This window comes from Bombus terrestris, chromosome 15 (assembly GCF_910591885.1).
Source record: "Bombus terrestris chromosome 15, iyBomTerr1.2, whole genome shotgun sequence".
Classification (NCBI taxonomy): Eukaryota; Metazoa; Arthropoda; class Insecta; order Hymenoptera; family Apidae; genus Bombus; species Bombus terrestris.
In genome coordinates, this window is record NC_063283.1 from 4,123,552 (window position 1) to 4,149,331 (window position 25,780).

The following is a 25,780-nucleotide window of genomic DNA, read 5'->3' on the forward strand; positions in this document are numbered from 1 at the left end:
TATCATTATGATAAAAACATAAATATGATCTTAATTTTAAACGACAATTGACACATAGGTATCTGGCGTTTAGCCCTAGCTACAGCTAAATTAATATCTAATCCTACTTAATGTTTTAGTTTACGGCTTCACCATGTTACCAACGATACTTTGTATTTCACAATTGGAACATAAAAATACCTGTCACATTGCGCCTTACTCTCGTGCAAAGTCAACGCAAGGACAGCGTTATTTGCTCGCGCGTGTTCCAACCTGCTATTTAACCTTTCCGTCTCCACTTCGAACTGTTTCTCGGATCCATTCAATTCCTGAAGATTCGAGTGCTCCAAAAGGTCCGAGACCAGATGTTCAGCCACCATCGTGGAACAAACCTATTTAAATGGAAACAGAAACAAATTCGTTATTTTTCTATAACTCTTGCAAACAGTTTCTGTCAATTTTTATCGTGTATTTTAGATCACGAATTTTGATGGGTCAATCCATTTCCTGCTAATTCAGATCGATTATCGCGCTTCGTATGATATTATCAGGTGTGCTGATATTTATAAACGGGGTTGTATCTGATTGTCCTGGCTGTATTCGTCAAAGAACGAGACCATTGTAACTACAAGCTAAGAGTGAAAAGCACGAACAACCAGAGACGATAACGTACCCCCAGGTTGGTAATATCAGGTCCTGTGATGTGCCTCTCGTCGGTCCTCCTGAGTCTTACCCTCTCGGCTATTTTAAGAACCGGAGCTTCCTCCCTCGTTACGCTCTTTGTCGGCGGTGTCTGCAGGGGTGGCAAGAGTGGCGAGCAAGGTGCACTCAAAGGTTCCGGCGAACTGGTGTTGCCTCTTGTCTGCGGAAATCAAAGGAGCACGAGGAGAACATTACAGTCGGAAGGGTTGATAAATATTTTTGTGAAAGTGTTGGGCTGATCAAAGGCTGGCCAAAGCACGGGGGTAACTGTGCAAAAAATTCGTTCGCCATTCAACGGTTCGTTCCAAAGGGGGAGGAGGAAAATGCATTTCGGGTGCATCGAGATGAAAAGAACGATCTTCTTTTCATCGCGGACGAAAACTCAGTTCAGCTCGTTGCAAAACTGTAACATCGTATAACGTCTCTATACGTCGAGACCATGCGGAGGGTGCGCGTATTTTGCAGCACGTTACAATAGGTCGGATTGTGCTACCCACTCGTATTTCTCTGCGGGGCGACTCGCTGCCAGCCTGTTGCCTCTGATTGCTAGCCTGATTCTTGAAATTAGCCAGCTGAGCCTGTAAGCTCGCGATCTCCGCTCGAAGGGCTGTGACCTCTTCTTGTAACGCTGCCACGGCTACGCTTTGGCACGAGGCCGCCTGTTGTGTTGGCTCCGGTGTTGGTAACGCCGCCGGACTGTCTAGCTGTTCTCTTCCATTCTGTCGATGTAAATGATCGTTTAATCGCGACTATATCACGCGCAAGATTTAGCAACTCGTCCGAGTTAAGGAACTTCTTCCGATTCGATTTCGAGTCTATTTTGCATAGTTTGAAAGTTCTACGTCTGCTACGAACATTTTACAGTTTGCAAAATCTTAAACGCGTTTCCCAGACTTTCCAGACAATTACGCTACTACCTTCTAAGTTTCACCGAACAAGTTTGTAATCCTTTGACAGACATACCTCGGCGGTGCGTGGCTCGATGTCCTCGCAGCAGCTGGAATCGGCATCTCCCAATGTACGATCTCCATCACCCTGAATGTCACCTCCACCTTCGCTCTCTTCCACCGGGTTAGTGATTGACCCCTCCGCGTCTCTGCTTGTCTCTATTTCTAAATTGATAGGAAAGGGTCAAACGAAACAGAACAAAGTCTTCGAACGAAGCGTTTAAGAGCTGCTATAATCATCAATGGAAACAGCGAATTAAAACTTGCGCTACAATTTATTCCATTGGTCGTTTTACGAAGAAATCTCTTCGAATTATTTTGCTAATTTATCTCTATACGACTCATCATAAAACACGTACCACGCAAGGCGTATAAATGCCATCGTGTTTTCCAACTTACTCAACAACCTAATAACTCACAAGAAGAAAATATTCAATTGGCCAAAGTTACCCAGAACCAACAAGTTACTGTAAAATACAATATAAAACGGACACACTATGATCGGGAGAAATATAAATCTGCACGAAGAATCTGGAATTTTGGCGACGTCGTTGGACACCGTGAAACGAACGGCGAAGCGGCTTCCCAGCGGGGAACGCGTTAAAACATCAAACGGCCTCGGTCCATAAATCTCTGTCGGAGGGAGGCAGAGACCGAGCACGGTGCACAGATTTACGGAATCGGTCGTTTCGTTCTCTCCCTTACCGGACTCATCCTCCTCGGCAATTACGGTAGCGCGATGCCTCTCGAGCTGTCTGCCGAGCTCGGCGATCACGGAATGCAACTCGGTCAGCCTCTCCTCGTGCCTCGCCGCTTGCTGCTCTGCCCTCTGTTCCGCTCGCGCGGCTTGAACCTCCGCGCGGACCAGAGCCGCCTCGGTCGCCTCCCTGGCTCGTGTCGCCGCCACCAGCCTTGAATTCAACTCGGCTACCTCGGACCGCAGCGATGATAACGCGGCCGCATGCAGCTGCAACAGAATCGACCAGCCTCGGATCAATCATCGACCATATTTCATCGCTGATGAAATTTCTTCGTTGTTTTGGTTTTGTTGGACAGAAAGCTTTCAGGGTGCTAGAGGGATGTTGGAACTTTGTATTCGGAATTGGACTTTTGTATTCGAAAAGAGGCTTGCTCTTTGAGACCAAATTTGATGTAATTTTGTGGGACGAGACGGTAGATCTGAAATATGAAATCTCTTAGCTTGGGAAAATCATGCGTTTGGAAGATACAGATCCTTTCGCTGCCAATAGACGTGATGTTCGGCGATTAGTATAACAATGTGAGCGTGAATTAGGTATATAGTCGAGGAATAAATGTATATTGAACTGAAAAAACCTTGAATGACCGAAAGAAACGAACAGCTTCTTTCGAAGAGGAGTGTCAGCTCACTTTCCTAGAAGATCCTTCGCTCGAAAGGCTCGATGACAGTCAGTTGATAAAAATTTCAAGGGGATTCGATCAGGATCGATAATTATGAAGATCCTGTGATATCATAATTCGAAGATTTCCATGAATTTGTGACGCAACCTGTCTTGGTCGAGTCAAGACAAACGAGTAAGGATCTTCCTGATTGCAAACTACGTTTTGGAAGAATACCGTACGGCAGTCATTTTGATCAATTTTCTGTCTCGATCAGCCTTGACTGTCGGATAAATTCCTACTTACGATGAATTGCAATATATTATGCATAAATCTTAGTCAAGGAAAGAATAATTGACTAATTTTACGTCTTGTCGAGGTCAACCTCGAACACGGTCGTCCACTCACTTTGGCATTAGCTGATCAATTTTAAAATACGCATTGTCTCGTTTCGAAGCGAGAAATGCATCGTTACTAGTTTTACAAAATTTCTAGAAATATTAGGATTTGGTCGTTTCGACTACCATTCTCTTTCCAAGTATCAATTATCATTAATTATTGATTATCATTGTGGCTAAAACTTAGGAATTTGTAATTTTAATAAGAAGTCCGATACCATCGACGTTAATTGCAAATATAATTCCTCGCATTTACGAAGAAACGTCTATTTTGTCAGGGAATTTGTTAAAGAGCAGAAGCAGCTGGTAGCAGCGGATCGTCGCGCTGTTTCCGCAAATAGATGTCCCAGACGCGATTCTTCTTGTTACCGGTGGTCCTCATTAATTTCGCCGTATTCGCGGTATTCCGAACGCGAACACAGAAAACAGGGAAAAAGAAGAAAAGTGGAAAAATGCGTAGGAACTGGCGGATACCTGTTTGCGAGGCATCGTTCCTCGCGGAGTGCCCTTCGCGAGGGCAACCGTGTATGACGAACATTACAAGACGACGAGCCGCTAATGATTCCTGGCCATGTGATAACATACACCGATCAAGAGGGGAAGAGAAAAATACCGAGAGATCCGTATAAGAATCACGACCCGTAATTACGAAGTATCATTCAAGAGTCGTCCTCTTATCGAGAAAGAGGAAAAGGATCGTGTGCGTATCTCACGTGTACTCTCGACGACAGGTAAACTAGTTTTGTCACCAGGCTTGCTCACGACACGTACCAGGCATTTATTTCTTTTTTTGTCTACTTAACTTCTTTTTCTCTTCTATTTCGAAGATCTGAACGCGTTACTTTTTTCCGTTATGGTAGTTGGGTTTAATGATTTACGTTTTACTCGGAAAATCGATTTGATTGCTCTCAATTTCATACTACGTCGAAAGCATAGACTTTGTTCGAACCAAACATACTTTAATACCTTATTCTTCGATGAGATATCGTTAAGTGCGCGAGGAATGGTTTTACGATTTGCTGTAAAAGCCGCAGCTTTTACCTGGAACTTTATTCTTAATAATAAGTACCACTTTTCGGTAAATTTGTGGTAACGGTATGAGAGAGTTATTGAATTTTTTTAACTAATAGTGAACTATCGATTAGAGGCAATGCTATTTATATTTACTTGTAATTGTTTAAATTACGAATTTCAAACTGCCTGTATTTTAATTATTTTAATACCTTCAATCTTCTTTGTTTAACTTTTTCACCCTTGAAGCAAATATAAAAATTGTCCTAAGACTCTTGACCGCAGATGTACGTAACATCTTGCGCAAGTAATTAATTATAAATCCAACTTCTGTTTAAAAAATGAACTACAATATACACGTTCTTTTATATTACATTGGAATTCAATTTCCTGATTTATAGTTCGATCGAAATTGAACAATTCGAAGATTAAGAGCTTTCCAAACAAAACAGATCCACGAGCTTTCAGAATTACGAATATGCCAATTCTGTTATTTCGTATTATTGGTATCGTCAAGCATATTTAGCTTAGAACATTTTAGTGAAAATACCTTGATACCTCGAGGTACCACGAGAATATAAAGAATGAATACCCTTTCAGAACACTCTGCAGGACGTAACAGAGGAAGATGAGGTTTCCCATGACCTTGGCGTTCATCCTGGCAATATTCTGTACAATAGTCGTGGCGCAAAACGACGATGAAATCGTTCGATTGCCAGGCAAGAGCTGCAAAGACGCTCCACCTTGTCCGAATGGCCGATCCTGCATGATGGTTGCTCCTCCTTGTAATTCGGACAACTGCGACAAGAATCCAGTGCCTTCGTGTGGCCGGAAGTTGTGAATGTCGCAGTACCGTAAAAGATACAGGTGTTCCTCGACTAAGCCATTGGTCATCTTGCTCGTTCATCGATTCACGCGTATGTTAATGGATGTTGCAATAAACGTATGACGTAACCGTGGCACCGTTGCAAAATGAAGTAATTTCACGCTCTATACCTGCTTACTTTCGTTCGCCAATTAGACGCAACGCGATTCGGCTGGAAATTCCGTACTCGAGCGGAAAGAAAACTTACGGATAGCTGACAATTCACATACTTTTGTGACTCTTTGGATTTTGATCTGATTTTTAAGATCGAAACCCGAAGAATCACAAATACGCTCACGTCACGTGAAAGTTTAAAATTGACAACTGACACAGAGCTAATCCATTCGCGTAGAACGACGAGCCAGACTTGCCGCGAACGATTTTCAATTTCCCATACAAAATCCATCCGATTATCCTATCTGACGCGTAATGAAGAAACTCTAAAAACGAAGCCTATAATCCGCAACTCGCCGCTCGTTAACCATCTAATGTTAGCAAATTATTGTGCAAGAGAGTGCACAGGTGTGAGGCGTGCATTTCTGCAGTTCTATTTAGCGCTATTTGCTCGGTTAAAGCGCATACGCGCGACAAGCCAATGATTGCGTCAGAGCAAAATGTTTAAATAACTGGATATAAGCAATAAACTGAATGTTCGAATAAGAGGACGCAACACGTGCGTCGATAGGAGCAAATGGTCGCGTCGATGTTCACGTAATCACGTAAACGCCAGGTTATTCGTTTAGCCTGACAAGAATCGAGTGGAGTTCGTTGCACAACGAGTCGTCGGTCGTGTCATGTCGACAAAACGAGCCTGATCACCAAGCGAATTCTTCGCAATGACTCACCAGGCGTTTACCAAAGAAGACAGCTTGCACGGGCTTCTACCTTCTCGTGTTCTTCTTGCCATGCGTGTTTCAAGCTGGCTAGGCAGGTGTCTTCATCACCGATTCCATCGAATTTCTCTCTTACGAGACGTACCGCGTAAAATGATACCGGAAATTGCGGTAAAGTGGTGCAAAGCCAGCGACAAGGGTGACCGAGAGGGGCATCGACTTTCTCGACAGTCGAATACCCGATATCCTACCCTGGATAGATGGAAGTCCGAGGACGTTCTCGTCTTTGATACACGAAATTACTTGGAAACTGGAGGTTGGGTAAATCCGCTGGCGACGAGCTTCGTCGACGTGTTATAGAGGACTTACTAAAGGCAAACTTCGTCTTCCCGATACCGTGGAAAGTTGTCGACCTGTTCACGACGATTATAGACGGTACGGACAATATACGAGCGATCAGAGAGGAGCACGTGGTTATCACGTGAAATCAGGGAAAACTTATGAAAGTGATAAAGATAATTTACGAGTGGGTTGTGCCAGCGCAACAAATTTATTGATCAAATTTGAATTTTATAGCTGCCATGACCGATTGCCACGCGAATATCGATATGTTTTGCCCTGAAATATACACTGAATAGTAACATTTAATTTTTGCAAAATATTACATTATGTTTGATCGTTATTTATTGTATTACTTTTCTTCTGACAATGTTATGCAAATCATTGACATCGTTGAAAATTTGTTAGTCCGTGAAATTTCTCTTACTCCTAATCGATCTGAAAAATTTAGCGAAAACTGGTTGTTCATCGATAACCATCGTGGCAGTCGACGTACTGTGCGTCGGTGGCAAAATTATTGCGATTTTGGATCGTAGACCGTGGTATGTTGTTTTTTACGGCCAACCCGCGTCGCGCAGCTTTGTACGCAGAAAATTCGATTATTCGCCTCTGCAGTACGCAACAACGTTGAACGCGCTGAAATACTATCGATCGTATTGGCGAAGAAACGCGAGTTTTTCTATGAAAAGACTGGTTTTTTGCCAGGAAAATGCAGCGGCTATCCGGTTTCGCGCGATTGACTTTCATGCTGCGCTTTTCAATGAAATTTTTCCTTCGGGACCTGTTCGATCGTTAAAAATAGAAAAGAACAGTTGCATTTGCAACTTGGACGATCCATCGTACGTTTGACATTTCGTTAATCATTCGTATCATATATTATCTTAGTCCGATTGAATATTGCTCTTTAGAAAAAAAAGTTTGTATTGGAGAAAGAACAGTGCTCGTTTCTGTTTGGATTTGGTTGTATAACGATGTATCGTGGGGTGCTCGTGGAAAGAAAAATGGGGCGGGTGCGTGGCCAACAGGTGCCTCCCTTCAGGAGGATTTGGCTTTTGAAAGCAAACAGACGATAAATTTCAAGGCAAACACGCCGAGAGAAAGGCGAACGTTACGAGTGAAACTCTGAAGATTTCCAAGAGGAAAAGGCGAGCCAGAATCCTGTCGATCGCGTAGGATGAGCCACAATTTTATCGAGCTAAATAGGTCTATCGACGTCTCGTTTGCATAAACGTGTGTTCAAAGCGCTTATTAATGACTTGTATAAATTCTTGGTCTATTACCTCGCAAGAATGGAAAATCGCTTCCTTTCTGATTTCAGCCGATAATCTGTATAAAAATCGGGAACATTTTGTATAAAACCGGGATTGTCGTAATACGTACAATACTCATAAACGAGGGAGTACATTAGAACAGGAGGAGCACACAGTTGCAATTTGCAGTGAAACTCCATTCATCGGAATAAAATTGTACTTAGTGCTCTATTAAATGGAATTCCGCGTATTAAATCTATTTATCTGAATGTGAAATTTTGTTATACGAATGAAAAGATATAGTAGCAGAGAGAAGCATTAAATTCCTATTATACGAACTGTTTATTCCTCGATATGTTCAGATAAACAGAGATCTACTGTATTAATATTTCGTTCGCAAGCGTTTGGTTTTTACAAATACTTTAATCTCTCTTCGCACACTCTGCATCGGATTTTCGCAATAATCAAGTCAATTCAAAACATTTTTTTATCCATAACAATGGTATATAATGTACATACGAAGTCACGAATAGCATAACAAAATTTTACTATATGTTACGCAAAACATATTCGTTGTTTCTAATACCCAACAAAAGTTTGTTCCTCTACACTGATACTTGACACGTTGCATCGTGCACAGACAGCTTTGGAAACAATGTTTGTCACTTTGTGCATCGAAGCTCGATTCAGCGAGCTCGTAATGAGATCACCGAGCACCGATTGCTCGTAACAAGATTTTTCCAATGAATCCTGCCGTTAATCCGCTAAAGGGGTCAAGTAGGTGTCCCCTTTCGAGATGGTAAATTCCTTGACCAAGCCCCCGTGACCCTTTTTCTTCTCTTTGTCCGGTCGTCAAAAGGGACGCGCAACGTTATTCGTTTTTGATCCACCGGGGGACTTCGTTGGACGAAGACGAACCGGCTTTAAGGGGTGAGCACACCGTTTCAAACGGTCCTTTTGTGACCGTTGGGACAAAAGAGGTAACCCACAGACACGTCTATTCTACCTCGATGCAAGGACGTTGCCTGCAAAATGACATCTCCGTCTTCTTTCCACGCGTGGAGTGGACTGCTTTCAACCATGTGCTTCCGTATAGCGTAACTAATCCGCTCGTCACGATCAAATTTTTGAGAACTTGTTGCGTAGAAGGGTAACAGGAAACGTATTCTCCGATGTATTAATGGATTAGATTTGTTTCACTGTTATGGTTCGGTTTAATAAGGTTGAAAGCGAGATCGATATGACGCGATCAAAATAGTTTTGTATATTTTAGATATCGCATTTAATATGAATACCTATCGTATCTATAGATAACACCACCTATGGAGCACACGTATACGGATTATAGATAACTTTGCAACAGAGAGTCTTCTTTGGATAGACAGACGAGGAGCTGTCGAATGTTTACAAAACGTCTCTAGACAGTGAGAAACAATAACGAATCATATCATATTAAAAGATCGTATCGTATTAAAGACTAGAGATTTTGGTTGAAGCAGCTGGCTCGTTTTCTTTACAAAGAGCACAAACGACAGAATCTTCCGATTAATACGATACGTATAATACGCGTCGTTATTTACGATACGTAATATGCGCGTGTTTAATGTATTTACAGGAAATTGAAAATAGTAAAAACGCAGATAGTATGGAAAAACGTATGAAATATCAAATGTGTAGCCATTTACATACCCGTTTCTTTAATTACGTTTATAAAAACACGAATTTGCATAAGCACCGGCAACTTAGTAATATATTATCATACAAATTATATCTTTCTCTGGGATTAAATGTCTCCTATGCGTTCTTATCTCTCGTATTAGATATAAATTTCCAGCGTAACGACGAATTACGCAAATAGGAGAGAAAATTGTTGATTTACGAAGCCCGAAACCTTTTACGAAGCTCCGATAGGAGGCGTACATTTTCAAGCAAACGAGTCCAGCACGAAAACGCTGAGGTTACACGCGAAGAAAGTGAGAAAGCACTGGCGCAGAAGAACCGATCGACCCGTTCTACCAAGTAAGCGTTCGCCCAAACATGGCGAACTAGGAAGAGGGAAATCAGCAACGACAGACAGACGGCGTAGTCCGGACCGGTGATTTGACGGAAAATATGATATCGGACAGAAGCGTCGGGGGCCTGGGCGGAGGTGTCAGAGCGGGGCAAACGAAATTACGGGAGCGAAAGTTTATTTGAAATTCCTCTGTGAAATCGATCGTCCGGTTGGTTAGCTGCGGCTCGTCGTCCGCCGCTCTATTCCTGCCGGATTAAAGTTTAAAGGGTAGTACTCGATTCTGCATAAGCTTACGGAGAGACAGACGGAGGGATGAGACGGGCAAAGACAACGCCAGACGAACGGATTCAGATAAATAGACGGGGTTGACTGTTCGGATAAAGAGAGGGAAGACGAGAGGAAGAGACAATCTAAAAGTGACGCGTGGAGAACGAGAGAAGACGAGAGAGGGATAAAAAATGAACGAGTCGTTTCGCGGTAAATATAGAGAGAAAAAGGGGGCAGAAGAGGGAAAAAGTGGTAGGAAGGGAACCGGAAGGACAGAAACATCGTCCTGTTCCTGAGAGGCGGATTCGATCCCATTCTCGGCGTGTGCTCGGCTTTTGAATCGAATACGACACCGGCAAAAATTACGGAACTCCATTATCGGATGTCGGAATGCTCTTCGCCTCCGGCGGTAAGCTTGTTCCGCGTTTCGTTAGCGGCCTCGATGACGCGCCATCGAGTTTCGCCACCTCTTCTTCACGCTCTCCTGCCATTCATTTATTCCGGTTCTTTAATCGATACCGGGATAAACTCGAGAATTTATTCCATGATCGGTTAATCTCGAATTCCAATGTACAGCGTGTCCTAGAAGTTGCGAACCGCGATCAATTCAATTCGTATACTTTCCACGTAGATGAAGATGACTCTGGTTAAGAAGCAACGTATCGAGATCGTTCCGCGGGTTATGCTTGGAACCCGATCGATTTAAAAGGAACGACAACGGTTGGACGATGGAGAAGAATCGTGTCTGGTGGACTTTAACACGAGAGAAGATCGAGTAGGTCATGAATTATCGTTCGAACAGCTGTCATCGTGAACTGGCGCGAATTTGCTACATGTTTTATTGCTTGTTCATTGAGCTTGATTGAAGATTCGAGCGAACGCGAATAACGCTTCTTATATGTACACAAGTTACGCTTAACGATAACACTTCTATATAGATCGAACCTTAACCCTTTCATCCTTTTGAAGCAGCGTATATATATATAAACTTTCGCAAGTCTTTGACATAGACACAAACGATACATAATCCTCCTCGACAAGACTCGACCTAATTTCATTGTACTACGTCTTTCTTTATGAAAACCTTGTTTATAAGAAGTACGTTTCTGTTCGCAAAGTTTTATCAAAAGTCTACAGAGTTTGAAAAAGTTAAAGCGTTAAAAAGTTAGAAATTCGTTTGCTATTCCAACTTACTGACTCCTGCTGTTTCTCCCTGTGACTAGCTTCGACCTGTATCGGGACAGTTCTATCGTTGCTACGATCACCAGGGCAGCAGAGCCACGACCTAGACCTGGTTAATCCTTTCGGTTCCTCTTCCTCCTCCTCGGCATCCTCGTCCTCGGTGGTAGCGCAATGAACGTAAACCAGATCCCTTCGCGGTGTTTCGAGGATCTCTTTGCCCGGGGCAGAGACGTGACTCGGCTGTACGTTGTATCTTGTCGTCTGTTGATAATGTTGCTGTTGTACTGGCACTCTCTGCTGGTGCAATCGGTCCACGTAGTAAGCTGGCTCCGTGGAGCCATTGTTCACGGCCACGGCGAAACCCGCCACGATGTCTCTCGATGCTTTCACTTAATTTTTCCTCACTGTAGCATCTTCCATTCGGTCCGCGAACAAATCACCCGAACCTTTTTCACGTTTCTCACTGCTCGTGAAACCAGTACAGCGATTATTGCCAATGATATCGTTCGTCGGTGATATTTCTTCTCTGCACTTCCGTTTTAGTCGTTCACGTTCACGCTGAAAGCACTGCACGGGTTATTCACGCGACAGTCTCTTCGTCACGCTCGATTACGCGAAGCAATGCGACGATGGAGTGACCAGCGGCGCGATATTGCGACATCGTAGCGATCGGTAATGGAATCGGGGCTGGATTTTTCCGCGTTGTAATTAGATTACCAGACATGGAGTCCTTAGCAAGCAGCAACTATGTATTTCATTCCTGTCTGTGATTAATTCTCCTTGTCCGAAGACAAAGCAATCGAGCAGCGAAAGTATTGCTTCCATCCGAGCGAAAGAAGCTGGCGAGGGCGGATAAGAGCAACGATACAAAGGAACGATCGGTCATGTTGGATCGTTGCATAAAAATGAGAATCTGTTAAGCGTCGCTTCTAATTTATTTCAGCTATCTGATAATTTGTATAATTTAGCCAAATTCCAACAGTATTATTATAAATTAACCAAAGTGATCGAACATGTACGGACGATAACGTAAATGAATCTCGCATCACCATCCGATGATTCGTCGACAAATGACATGAACGACGCCTCTCTGCGATAGTCACAGGTATTTTTACCGAATTCCTACTTGTACTTTCGTCGTTCAAGGTTCGACAATGAACCACCAACTGTTTCACTCGGCTGGTCGCAACAGTCACTCGATCGAGGCTTTTGGAACAAAAATAGATTAACCCAACGAACTAATGCTCAACAAATTGTTGATTAATTGCTATTCCTCCTACTTGAAATATCCTTATTCTTTTGATTTCTTAAGATAGCAGTCGCACCATTAGATTGGCACAAAGAAACCTTTGTTCACAAAAAACAGGAAGATCTTTCTGCCGATGTGAATATACTATCCTCTGGAGAAAACTAGTTTTCAGACGTTTCGCGGCTCGACATGGTCGACGAAACACGTCAGAGGCCAGAGCAGCGGTGCATTTGAGAAAAGGGGGAAAGCATAGTCTGAACGCGATTCCAATTTAGAGCGTGAAACGCAAAAATCCTAGTCACTAATTATAATTCGTTCTGAGATTTTTCCGCTTTGGCACGTGCCGCGCTCATTGCCGCGGCCCGTGTGCGGAGTGTTCACCCGACATACGCTGATTTAGCCATCGAAATCGCGGAAATGCTTGAGCACCGCCGCTGAACGTTTAATGGCGTGAGATTTACCGGCTCAAGTTTTTACATTTTCAACGTGTTTAACGAGCATGCCATTCCGGCTGCTCGTTAACTTATCATTAGTGGCCTGGTCAACGTTGGCCTTCGATGCACTCTACCACAGGCAGTTCGTTACGTTTTCAACGATGCGTTTCGACATTTGCCCGCCGTAGTCGACCGCTGGTTCGTCAGTAAAACGACGCCTCTGCGATAATCGCTGCTATTATTACCGAATTACTATTTCTGTATTTGTCGCTGCACAACTATTTTGAACTGTTTGACTCGGTTATTTACAGAATCTAGGCTTTGAGAACAAAAGTTGATTAACCCAAATGCTTAACGAAGTAATTGTTTAAAATACCGTTCCTCTTAGCTGGAATGCCCTACATAGCATTTCTTCTTTCCTCGAGATAACACGATCGACTAACAGTGAATTTGCTGCTATCATACCGTTGGCCTTCGCAAATAATTAAATGCCTAATAATAGCAATAATGACAGTGTTGAGGATATCTTTGACACATTCACTGTGTACGAGTCACGCATTCGAGCCAACACACACCTTTAAGTTATACATAATTTACGTAGCATACGTGCTATTGATCAGAATGTTGCAACATGAACGGAAAATCCCGAAATTATGAGAAAGTATCTTTTGACAATTCATATTAAAAACGTATACGTGAAGTTTCACGATATAGAGATCGGTATCGTATGAAAATTGCTCGTTAGCATAGATTATCACAGAGAATGAAAGTGGAATTCGCAGCGAACGTGTTAAATTGCTACGTTTGTATCTAAATCACCAAATTAATATATATTTAAGTCTCATTATGTCTGTGTATAATTTAATCCTATGTTTATATATGTATTTATTTACGATCAATACGAATTTAAACAGGCTACGTAATTCATAATAGCCAGCCTGATTGAATATGTATTTCGAATTGAATAAGAATCTCATCATTAACCTAGTTAAAACGGTTCTGTTTGTTCAACACCGAACGTACGTATCACTGCATTTTTATCGCCACTTTAACGAAAAAGAGAAAGCTAACTGATCTACTTGCATACGAACAATACAAATTGAACAGCGTCGAGAAAACGAGTAGTGAAACGAAAGCCAATTATATTCAGAGGAATTTTCTGCATTTGCAATTTACCTAGATTTTTATCATATCGATCGCTCTCATTTTACATAACTGGCAAGGTTGCCTATTCAATGGCCAGTTTGCAAAGGTCCGCGTATATCGCTGGTTAGCGTGTATCCATCGATTTAGAAAGCTTAATTGCTCCGCTAGTGTCTATCGATTCTCGACGAGATCGTGGCGGGACGAGGACGCGTCGCGAAACGGCCGCAGCAGCGAAATAAATTAATTGCTCGACTGGCAATTATGAGACGCGAGAAAGGGGGCGGGGATTTCTGTCTCGGGCCTAACGAGACCCTTATTGCCGCCAGCAATTAGTTTTTACGCCGAGCCAATGCGATCAACGCGGCTGCGATTACGGAATTCTACTCTGATCCCCGATTAATCCTTATCAGCGTTGTTATCTTGTATGATCCTTATCGATGTTGTCTCATAGCCGAATTCAGAGAGATTCTAATGACTCGAAGTACGACGGAAACGAAGAACGATGAAATTACGATGGAGTCTTTGCTTTTGGAAATAAATTTAAAAATTTGTCGCGATAATTTTTTATCGAATGTGCCGTGTCGCCTCGCGGAAGCCAAACTGGTCAGGCTCGTTCTTTGTTAATTTCTTAACTTTCTTGCGCAAGTATGCGATTGATGTTTCGTTTTTCAAGAAACAAACGACTTACTCCCATAACTTGTCACGAGAAGATGATACAAATGACAGTAATTTAAAAAGACGCTCGTTGTATGTTCGAAGTAAATTTAAAAGACAGTGAACGTAGGTAAATGTAGTAAATATATTTAATTATTCTGTATTTAATACCGTCTGAGACCTAACATTCTTAAAACATCTTTGTTCATTTGCCTACGTCTAAAATCCATGCTTGATCCAATTAACTTTCTCGTAATCCTATAGTAGGATTATTTCTCGTATTTCCATTTCTCTTACTATTCCCTCTTGAACTTAAAGTACATAACGTGTCCTCGTTCTTTTCTTATTAAATCAAAGACTCTGCTACAAAACACCGATGTAACTTTATCGCATCAGATACTACGAAACGTAATAACGTAAATTAAAGATCGATGTCCAATTCAATGTCCAAGATTGATTTTTAAACCGTTGAAGCCTGGCTGGCTCGAAAAATCCTACTTTAACTTGCACTTGTTATACATTTGTAACTCCGATGTATATTCTAATAATCGATAATTCATCGATAAGAAGCTACGATGACAAATATAATTCACATGATTCGTGAAAAACTTCGAAATTCCGCGTTGCTGGTCGGAGTATGGGGCAAGCAGGGGCGTTAATTAAACGAGTTAATTAGTCAAGGCGACGCGACCGCGCGGTATGCCGAGAAAACCGCGTTGCGAATTTAGTAGAGATGGTCAGGAGGAGTAGCGTCGGCGGATACCAATTATGGAAGCGCTCGCTTGTTGGTCGAGACTTTTTGCGGAAAAAGACCGATCCCGTGTGATTCTGCACTGTTGCGGTCAGTATCCGCGATCCAGTTGAAAATTAATGATACGCGAAATCGGCGGTAGATCGTGTTTATAATTTAGATTCAATTACACAGCCGCTCTACAAACTTCTGGCTGATACGGTACAGGTAGAAAAAGTCTATTACGAAATCTGCTAAATACCAAGCGTTATAGTTTTCTATCGAGTATCGGCCGTAATGAGATCCGTGCACACGCTAAACGAATCTGAATCACCAACCTTTTTGCTTCTCCTATTTTCATTTTGCTATGCTTCAACGATTCTTATTAACCCGTTGCGCTCAGGAAGCAGTTTAATGCTCCTCTTTATTAATTAATGATTAAATAAACTAGATTCACGAGTGAAAAGTTAAAATAATTTTATTTCTGTCTGATACGATTAAGAAAATATTTTAAAGATATGGTATCTTTGAAACAGTTGCCTGGATGACCACTTATGGGAACGTTCCGCTCTAGAATCATTAATATAGATAAACTTTCTTTCAAAATTAAATGTTCACATATATATACATTTAGCGTTTCACTTTTTTCTTGAGAATGCAAATCTGAAGTTGCGATTCGCGGGAATAATCTACGTTGGCTTATAACGTCATAAACGGAATACCGGACTAGACGATTATATTTCTTACGAAGTATATCAAATGATAAGTTGTAGTTGTGCGATCCCTTGATCCATTAACGCGCAACCTAACAGTTCAAATAACGTGAAAAAAGGCGGATGACGAGCGAAAAAAGCGAAAGTAGTGGAGGGAAAAAGCGAGAGGCAGCGAGTTTTAACAGCTGCGCGTTACCTTCAATGGATTAGCTTATCGTCTATCGTCGCAGCGTATCCAGGGGACATTTACATTATGCTGACGCCAAACGAAGACCCTTCCCTTTTTAACGTCACCACCCTTTCCCCCTTTCTCTCTCTCTCTCTCTTTCTTTACCAAATATGCCGCGCATGTTTATCGCAAATTTGTCTCGTTGACTCACGCGTTCTCTTATAAGTCGCAATGAGATCCCTATCTTGATTATTAATTAACATCGAGTTCTTAAAAGGGAAGAATTGTCTTTCCAGTGGGGACTGTTATTTAGTTGTATCTGGCTACTTCTATACGGAGACATATCATCAGCCATCGGTGGCACGACATCGTTTTGATTTTAGTCGTTGGGAAGTTTCAACAAATTTTACTTGAACACCACAGGACAAAAACACGACAAAGTATCCATATTCGATAGCCGATTATTTATTTGTTAGTTAAAAGGCAGAGAAAAAGAGACCGAGAGACAGACGAAACAATCGAACATTGGCGAAAGACATAATCGAGCAGATCGAACGATGCATATTGCGTTCTTTTCGTAAATGCAACGACTTGTCGCGATAAGTAGAGATACGTTTCCAGTAAAATTAGTTTTTATCTCGCTTCTCGCTTTAATAACTCGCTTTAGAACGGACAATAATTCGAAAATATAGCCGATTACGAAGAGATATGGATTTAACTGTGGTCCCAGTTGTGGATAAAAATAATCGTGGCATGATTCACGCGAAAGGTTCCCGTAGGTCAGTATCACCCTGATGTTGGCGTGCCAAGGGTGAAGTAAGGTCTACGTGGGTATATATTGTATGAGTAATTAGCACGTGCAGGCTGGCTGTCTCACGTAGGCAATCTGGATTCATTGGCATCAGTCGTTACACGATGATGCACGAGGATTATTCTCGCTAATTCAGAACTGCGTGAACGTCACGTACTTTCAACGCTACGTGCTTATTGGCCTTTTTAAGAATCAGAGTTAAGCTTTGCATCTGCTAGGGTTTAAGATCGCGGATTATACGTGAAATTTTGTCAGAAATAAATCACTATCGGAGATATTCTTTGTGATAACTTTGGTTCGTGTCGAATCAAACGAGCCAAAGTAAACATCAAACGACTTTGAAACATACATTCTTGGGAAATATTAATACAGCCTCGAATGATCCTAAGGTAAGCTCGAAATGACCTTGAACAAACTTCGAATACTCTGAAGATGACATTGAGTGACTCTCGATCGTGCCTCGAGTGACTTAGGACGGCTTTAACTTCGAACGTCTTGTACGCAACCTTGTGATGAGTTTCGAACGGCCTTAACACGACCTTCGAATGTCCTCGGCGCAAGTTCCAACGACCATGAAAGAATTTTTGACTGAGAAACTTGTTCAAGGAATGACGTGATTCGCACGAGGATAAACATTGCGAAGTACAGCTCGAAGTTTGACTTTCCAGATACGTTATCTCCGCGCTAACGTGTCCGTTAAGAGCGACATTTTTCCAGAGAATAGCGCATTTGCGAAACTATCGAAGATAACGTTGGCGTAGCTTGCTACGTAGCGCGAAAGTATTCCCGTCGCCGGTGTCTGTTGACTTTGTCGCGGCCGAGCAATTCAGGTTACGATCCCGTGCAATAAAGTTCGGACAGAGTAGAGAAACGCGTTGCTCGCGCCCCGTGTCGATACGATCCTCTTATCCTCGATGGTTTACCATCGCTTTTACGGCCACGTTTTTCCACCGCGAAGCGTATAAACGCCGCGGTTACATACCGCTTGACGCTTTGTAATACCATTAAACGTCTGTTCACGATCATTACTAAGGCGCGCGCGCGTTCCCGCTAGCTGAACGCGGCCAATTGCGACCGTTAATTTACGAGTTAATCGCCGGGCAGATTTACGAAATGTCGTTAAAACGTAAATGTCACTCGACATTACTGCTCTCTGTACTCGCGTCGAGCCGCGTTTCAAGAAACGTTTCCAGCTATCGAGTACGACAGCCTACGCCAGTTACGCGCCGAGACAGCTTTTTAAACGCGTGATTAACTATCGTGAATTACGTTCTGGTAATCGGGTACGGCGTACCTGAGATCCTCGGTTTTTCACATTCATTGGAAGATAACACGAAGAAGATCATATCGGAAAGCGCATCGTTAGCAGAGTAATGGCAATTACATGTATCTGTGCTTCTAATGATGATATTGGAAAATTTCAAACAGGATTGCATTAGGCTGTAACATATATCAGTCAGGTTTCCTTTTTCCATTTTATGCCTTTCAGCACTGTACGCTCGAATGTCTTAGGAAATCTATTTTTAATCAAATTTCCGCATTGAATGTAGATTACAAATTTTTAAATCCACGCATGTTTCAATCATAAATTCGTTAATATGTCAGTAGTATATACCTTTTTCATCATACAGATGCTATTTCTTGGTGTCTTTGATATACACGTAATTTTTCCAATTTCTAAGCTGGTATAATAATTGTCCTAGACGCTTGAGCGACAAGCATTAGGACCCAATACTTAATTTTAAGTTATAAATACAGTGCAATAAATGGCATGCACCGTTATATTCTTCAAATCGAAAAAAAGAGGAAATAAGAAATATCGTTCACGAAAGGTCGAGGCATAAAGCTCGCTCGTCAGCGATATAAAAAGGTGTCGTTACAGCGGATCGCTTAATTCCATGGGCATGATGAGCGTCTCAGTAGGACTTGGCCGGTGTTTTTCTTGACGAACCAAGCGGTAAGGGTAGCGTGTGTACGACGGGAGAGAATCGCCGGTCGGTGGAACAGCAGGAACGCGGAAGGGATGCCTCGCGAGGAAGCCAGTTCGTTAAACTCGTTACCGATCCCTGAAATCGTTGCCCCGGAATGCAGCGAGCAATGTTTCTTTTTCTTTCCTTTCGTCTGTTTTCTTTGCCAGGACGGAGAGAAACAAAAGCGCGAAACTCGCAGTGGCGCGACGCGAGAAAAGAAATGAAAACGCGCGCGCGGCGACGCGATGTAAAAATTGAAAGGTGGAGGCGGGAATGATGAATGAAAGAGCTCGGTGATTACGCTAATACTGTGAACGAAGCCGCGGGGGAGCGAAGAACGAAGCAAGGAAGATAACGTCTCGCGACGCTCTGAATATTCAAACTTCGCTAAACACCTGCGAGGAAACATGGATGTACGTGTACCACTGTAACCATACCGTGAAGGTATGTTACACTCGTGGCAATGGCCGAGAGAACGTCCACGTACCCCATAATCGCGAGCTATGTCACACGGCTAAGCGAAGGTTAAATTAAAATAAGTCCTATTAAACTTACTTAATAGTACTAGACTAAAGTAGAATAAATGGATATCCGAAAAGAATTGGACCGAATAGAGTCAACTTGTAGAGCTCTTTGCCGTCGAATTAGGCCACGTGCAGAAACTTTACTCTTCGAACTACAATGTGTCTTATGCACATACAGTGGCTTGCGAAAATATTTGAACACTTAACGTGGAAAGCTTTTATGCGTATCCGTGTGTGTTATATAAATCATTTGAAATTTCATTAAAAACATAAAACAAAAATTATAAAAATGTACTAATAATGTTATAGCGATTAATAAATAAAGTTTGTTATCATATTGGATCGAGTAATTCGTTCATTTTTTATGCCTGTCCGAATGTTTTCATGTGTTGTGAGATGACATTATGAAATGTATTTACGAGACACATTTTGTCACATTCACTTAACAAAATGAGCAACCGTGAACGAATAATTCCCGATACATTTTAAATTACTTGTCACCAAAGGTTATAAATTTTAATCACTAACAAATTTTACGACCTCGCTGTGTCACTTCCACCTATTCCACACGGAGAATAAAAAGCACTGAAGCGAGGAAAAAGTTGTCTGAAAGAGAAACCAAATGTTCGTGCCTCGTCGCGCGAAGTGACCCAATTTTCGATGATGTTCGCTCGGTGTCGAAAAAATCCGGTCAATGAATTATTGGAAACATAAACTCGGTAAAATTATGGTCTTGATGAGCAAACACGCAATACGAACGACAAAGAAAAACGTGAGTGTCTGATTTATGAGAGTCAACGATGCATTGACACGCGAACGTTTAGATAAATATGTTCATCGTCCGTTCAGGCTTCATGCAAATGTTCATGCATCGCTCGGCAACACGTGGTAAACATTAAGCGGGCGGCGTGCATCGTCGAATAAACAGCGTCCAGAGAGGAACTTGGGTGATCTGCAAATCAAACGGGACACGAGGATGGCGCCGGTCGTTTTTGCGTGTTACTCAACAAGCCGTTTAACGATTGCCACTCTATCTGCGACCACGTATACGGTTCAGGAGAAAGAAACAATGGTATATTGAAAAGGGGATAAAATAAGGGGAGCACGACAGAAAATTAGAGACATTTGGCGCGTAATTGATAGGCCGATTACAGAGAAACACACGGGTATACACATAAACGATGCTATCGCTATACGCTTACACTATCGTTTTAAGTAGATTAATAATCTACTCCAAAACTCAATATACAATATATTATGATATACTATATAATATACTCAATATACTATATACAAAATGAAAAATTTCGCATTCATATAATAGAATAATGACGAATAATGATGATATAGTAATACGCGCTGAAACGTGGCACGCGAAACATCGACTAACTGTTTAAAAATAAATGATTTTTCATTTAAAAATTGCCCAACTATTTCGTAAACGTACGTTCTGAGAACGTCCGGCGACAGGAGCTGCTGACGTTTGTCTAGTTAAATTAAAAAACCGACGACGTATCCGAGTAATATCCCTGACAAAGTTCTAAAGCGGTCTATTAAAAACTTGCTTCATCCAACTCGATCTGCGGCATCAAAAACGGATAAAGCATCGTACGTGCGGCGATATCAACGAGTCCGAGCTCGTGGTCGTGTTCTTGGATCAAGTGCAATTTGTTAGACGACTGGAGAGCGTGGCTTGACGGCACGAGGAATGACACGTACAAGTTCCATTCAAAAAAATAACGACTCGAGACCGGTGCATCCCACACGCGCGTGTCGCTACGTTCTTTGTCCCACCTGTCTCTTTTCTCGCGTTTCGCCATACGAACTTCGTTGGCAACGCTCCAAAAACCTGGGTGCACCATGGTCTACCGTACTTTGGAAAACAATACGATTCATTTAATTTCTATCAAGCTCGTGTCTCGCATTTTGTTGGCTTCCTGGCGCCAGCCATTCTCTGTCTGGCTAGAGCGGCACCTATACTACTTACTATGACCCGCGTTAGCAACCGAAAGTCGGAAAAATATCGATCTCGAATCGGTTCGGCAACTCTGTTGCTTCTCTAAAGAGTTGTAAATTTCACTGTTAGACAATCTTCAAGCGAAAAGTCGCCGATCTTCAAACGCAACTAGGCGAACACCGTGAGCTTTTATCTCGTGATGTTCGGCTACTAAATAGCTAGATAATATCTAAAGGACAAGTTTCCAAGTAAATAAATCCGAAGCAAAGATTCCATTGCGTGGCTTGTCTGTTTTCTGCATTCACTGGAATTTTACTTGTACGGACATTTAAAATTTGTTGTACAAAACGTGTATAGTCGAGGTAATTTGTTATAAAATGGAACAAGGTTTTCAACACCTTCTGGAAACATCAGGTATCATTGAGGGAATGCGCTGTCTATAAAAAGTATTTGCACACTGAGTCGTATTGGAATGCCATTATTCTGAATTACGAGCCGTTCGGTCGATCGACGAGAGGCGAGACAGGGGTAAAGGCCAGTTACCCTTTCCACGATCACACGAGAAGACAGGTTTTTTCGCCGTTCGTGGATCTCGTTAGCGGATGATGTACCGTCCGGACCCACGTTCGTTCCCAACCAATCGATATCAACTACGACACGTCCTCGAAATTTACGCGATTCCCTCCGATTTTGCGATGCGGACTGCGCGTCGATACGTCACGGGGCTGACCGTAAATCGGTCCATTAGCTAATGTAAATTGTCACCCGTTAAGGTAAACCGGTGATCGGTGAATAATGACCCGGTTTTCATTAGCCAAGTACACCGTTAACGGTTCGTTGCCGTATCGTCTTATTAAATCGATCAACTGGCCACGTGACGAATCTACATAGTATGGGGCAGCTTAAAAAAAAACCAGCTTGGATATCATTGCGGATCGTAAATAATCCTTTGTACTACGGAAGAAAACGTATCTCTGATACTTCGGGTTTCAATCGTGTTCTTATTAAAACGTTGCGCTTTGTTTCGCCCTTTTTTCAGGTTTGCCCTGAAAGCGTGAACTGCAATATTTACGAAACGTTGGAACAGAGCGCAATGTATTATTAAAAATACGACGGAGACCCGAGGAGCCACAAATATGTCGCCTAAGCTATCGCGAAAGTCTAAAATCTAGAATATAGGAGGAAACGTTTGTGTATTAACTACACAGACCGTCCCAGTAATAATCAGCCGTGGGTGGTGGTTTTTATGCGAAGAAATACGAGCAACATAGAATAAGATTTTTAAGAGCACACTTTATTCTATATTTTTTTATTTAATTTGTCACGTAGAACCACCCTCTTGCCGATTATTCATCCTATGATTATACGGAACATCCTGCGTAGATTCTCCTTAGAGGCTCGCGATGGAAACAGCATTGCTGAAATAAAGAAGACCGCTTGTTACGATAAACTCGAGTCCCTGACGCGACATGATTACTTTCAATTCTCGTCTTCGTCTTTCGCTCATCCTTCATCCTAATTACAATCCGCTAAGGAAACCTAGAAGAGCGACCAACCCATTTTCTACACTCACTGGCGTGACCATACTAATAGCTTGCGACACGATCTAACAAACCAACGATAAGAAGCATCGATCACTCGTTGTCCTGATAGATAACATCGAACTGCATCGAGTTCGAACCACAGTGGAATATAAACGATACGCGTAAATCGCACGTAACCCAGAAAAGATAGGAATGAAACCAATTGTGGTTGAATCGATACGCAGTTCTGTATCGATAAACAGTTTTAGTTTCCTATTATGCGGCGTATTGAAGAAAGAATTTCGTACATGTATGTGTATATATTGGTGTATCTTTGGGGGAGGTGAACAGGGATGAAGAGGACCACTCCGAGACAGAATATACGGTGCATGGAAGATAACGCGAAGTATACCGCAGTGCAATTCACGTTAGCGGCGTAATTGCTTTTGCATCGATTGTCCTCACGAGGTCGGCCGTCTTCGCTGCGCTCTATATAAACGGAGACTTAGCCTGCGCCAGCCTCAACAATCGCGGCTACGATCGTCATCGATCTTTAGTAAAATAGCAACAAAATACAGCAGCATATTTGCAACATCTAATTATTAACACCTATTGACCAATTACGACCTATTAGATCTATCTTTAAAGGCGGATAATTTAATTGTTGCAACTAGAACAAAGTAGCATTTAGACGTACGGTAGATACTACAGTATGCAACAATAGTAGCTTAGCAAAAGGATGCTACAATATTAGGTACATCTGCGGTATCTAGATTTATATCAAAAGCAGATAATTTTGATAATTTGGAACAATCAGACTGTTACATCGAATCGTTACATCATTGTAACTCAGCCAGGTATATTACCTAAACTATATGTCTTTAGTATAAAACTAGATACGATGCAGATCCGATACCTTGCTACTATTTTTCGCATAGATCGGCGTCAAAGGCAACGGGCAGTTGCCGCAGATTAAATTATTTACATTTGCCGATCTACTCGATCCTAACAATTCTACGTTAACGATCGAGCTAAACTCGATCAAATATCCTAACACTACGTAATCGAATATTAACAGGGAGAAACGTATTTATAAACGAAAAACGTATTTCTACGTTGCCCGGCAACAAAGTGTTAATGCCAAACTGTAAATCGTAACCCTATCTCCAAATGTTCGTAAACATTTTTCATAAATTATTCCTATCGTGCAAGTGGGTAAATAGAACATTCCTCGAGTACAATTCTCATTTACCCGTAAGTACAACCCTACCGATCGCTACTTGTACGGTTCTCCAATGCAGCTGCGAAAGAATCGGAAATAGGTCACTGCACCAGTATCACACGAGAACGAACATGGTCGACGAAGACACGCGCGTCGATGAAGAAGACGAAGAGGATCGGTAGCGCACGCAAAATCGGTTGCTCGGAGCGGCGACCGGCCACTACGCTAGGCGGAACGCACGGTGACGGACTGAGCCACCGATTCTCCCACACCCTTGGCGCATTTCACCAAGCCACAGCCGAGGGCGTCCGAGCGACGCCGAGCCTCGCCGATCTTACGGCTCGTTGCACCGAAAGCTCCGATTCTGGTCGTCTCGCTTGCTCCAATTGTCGCGTTACATAGCCCGATACTTCACGCCGCGGTTATTGCAGCCGATAAAAAGTAAGTAGCCTGTACTCGCCACCCCCTTGTCGAGTACAATCGAAGCAGAGCGCACGAGAAGAGCCGGATATCGCCCGCCACGATCTGTTCCATCCCCTTCCGATCTGTCTAGAAGTGTGACAGGGTGCTTTGTTCAAGGCCGAGGGACGAAGCTTTCTTGCTGTGTCTTATCTCGTGGTGCATGGTTTACCAGCTACATCGATCGAGCATAATCGATGAAACGGTCGTGCAGATATAGAGAGGTGGGAAGGAAATGGAAGGCTAGAGTTTCCTTGAACCAAATACTAAGAAGCATCAGGTCGTACAACAAGTTCGTGACGGGATGTTTGTAGGCTCTCCTTTATGTGTTTCAGCAACGCAGAGGATAAACGACTAAAACGATGAATTTTATACGGTCGGGTCTAGCCATAAATACGGCGACTGCAAAGAAGCGCTCCTTTTATCAGGCTCTATATTTCATTTTCCTAGTAGTAAATTTTTGTAGTTGTATGAAATCGCTAACGAATGATACGAAAATTAATATACTTGCACTTAAGTTATTGGCATATATATGCTATAATAAATACAACGGTGTCAAATACTTTTCGCGACCACTGTAGATCGAATATGTTCATAGTTTTATGGAAAACGTAGATGTGGAAAAATGTAATAATCGGCATAGTCGAGTTTCGTGCGAAACGATGATGAAACTCGAAAATGTGGAAGCATAATACACAGAAATTATTCATAAGGGCTTTCTACAAATGTTCGAACACGTTCGTGAGCAACTGTATTGTTTGAAGCAAGTCGTCGTGTAAATTACTCGACCCAGAGGGCACGAACGAGGGATAAATGACTAAAACGTCTAATCTTATGCAGTCGAGTTCAGTCGTGAATAATTTGACGATGTTTATCCGTTTATGGGGAACGTAAACGTAGAAAAATATAACAACAACGATGGTCGAGTCTCGTTAGGCCGCTAATGATATTCCAAAATGTTTCGCGTAACACAAACGGAATATTCGTAAAAGGTTTGCACGAGTGCTCGAATATCCTTGTGCTGCGTGTTTGAGGCAAGTCGCCGCGTGGGTTATTACGTCCCACGTGAGAGC

At 42.3% G+C, this 25,780-nt stretch overlaps 1 protein-coding gene and 1 long non-coding RNA gene across 5 annotated transcripts in view; both read right to left on the reverse strand.

The window, feature by feature from the left end:
• Positions 1-25,780, reverse strand: part of LOC100650057 (colorectal mutant cancer protein) — a 58,875-nt gene that overhangs the window by 2,702 nt on the left and 30,393 nt on the right. For both annotated transcript variants that reach the window (XM_003401081.4, XM_012316875.3), the window contains 5 exons: positions 2,334-2,595; positions 1,645-1,793; positions 1,179-1,400; positions 653-841; positions 181-371 (listed from right to left, as the gene is read on the reverse strand). In XM_003401081.4, the coding sequence (XP_003401129.1) occupies positions 181-371; positions 653-841; positions 1,179-1,400; positions 1,645-1,793; positions 2,334-2,595 (1,013 nt within the window). The remainder of the gene's footprint in view (positions 1-180; positions 372-652; positions 842-1,178; positions 1,401-1,644; positions 1,794-2,333; positions 2,596-25,780) is intronic.
• Positions 11,609-24,903, reverse strand: LOC125386467. Of its 3 annotated transcripts, none has more exons than XR_007226633.1 (2): positions 24,297-24,903; positions 11,609-11,704 (listed from the first exon to the last, which is right to left on the reverse strand). It is a non-coding gene; the product is annotated as an uncharacterized LOC125386467 (long non-coding RNA). The 3 variants fall into 3 exon arrangements; XR_007226635.1 differs by having other exon boundaries at positions 11,609-11,713; XR_007226634.1 differs by having other exon boundaries at positions 24,279-24,903.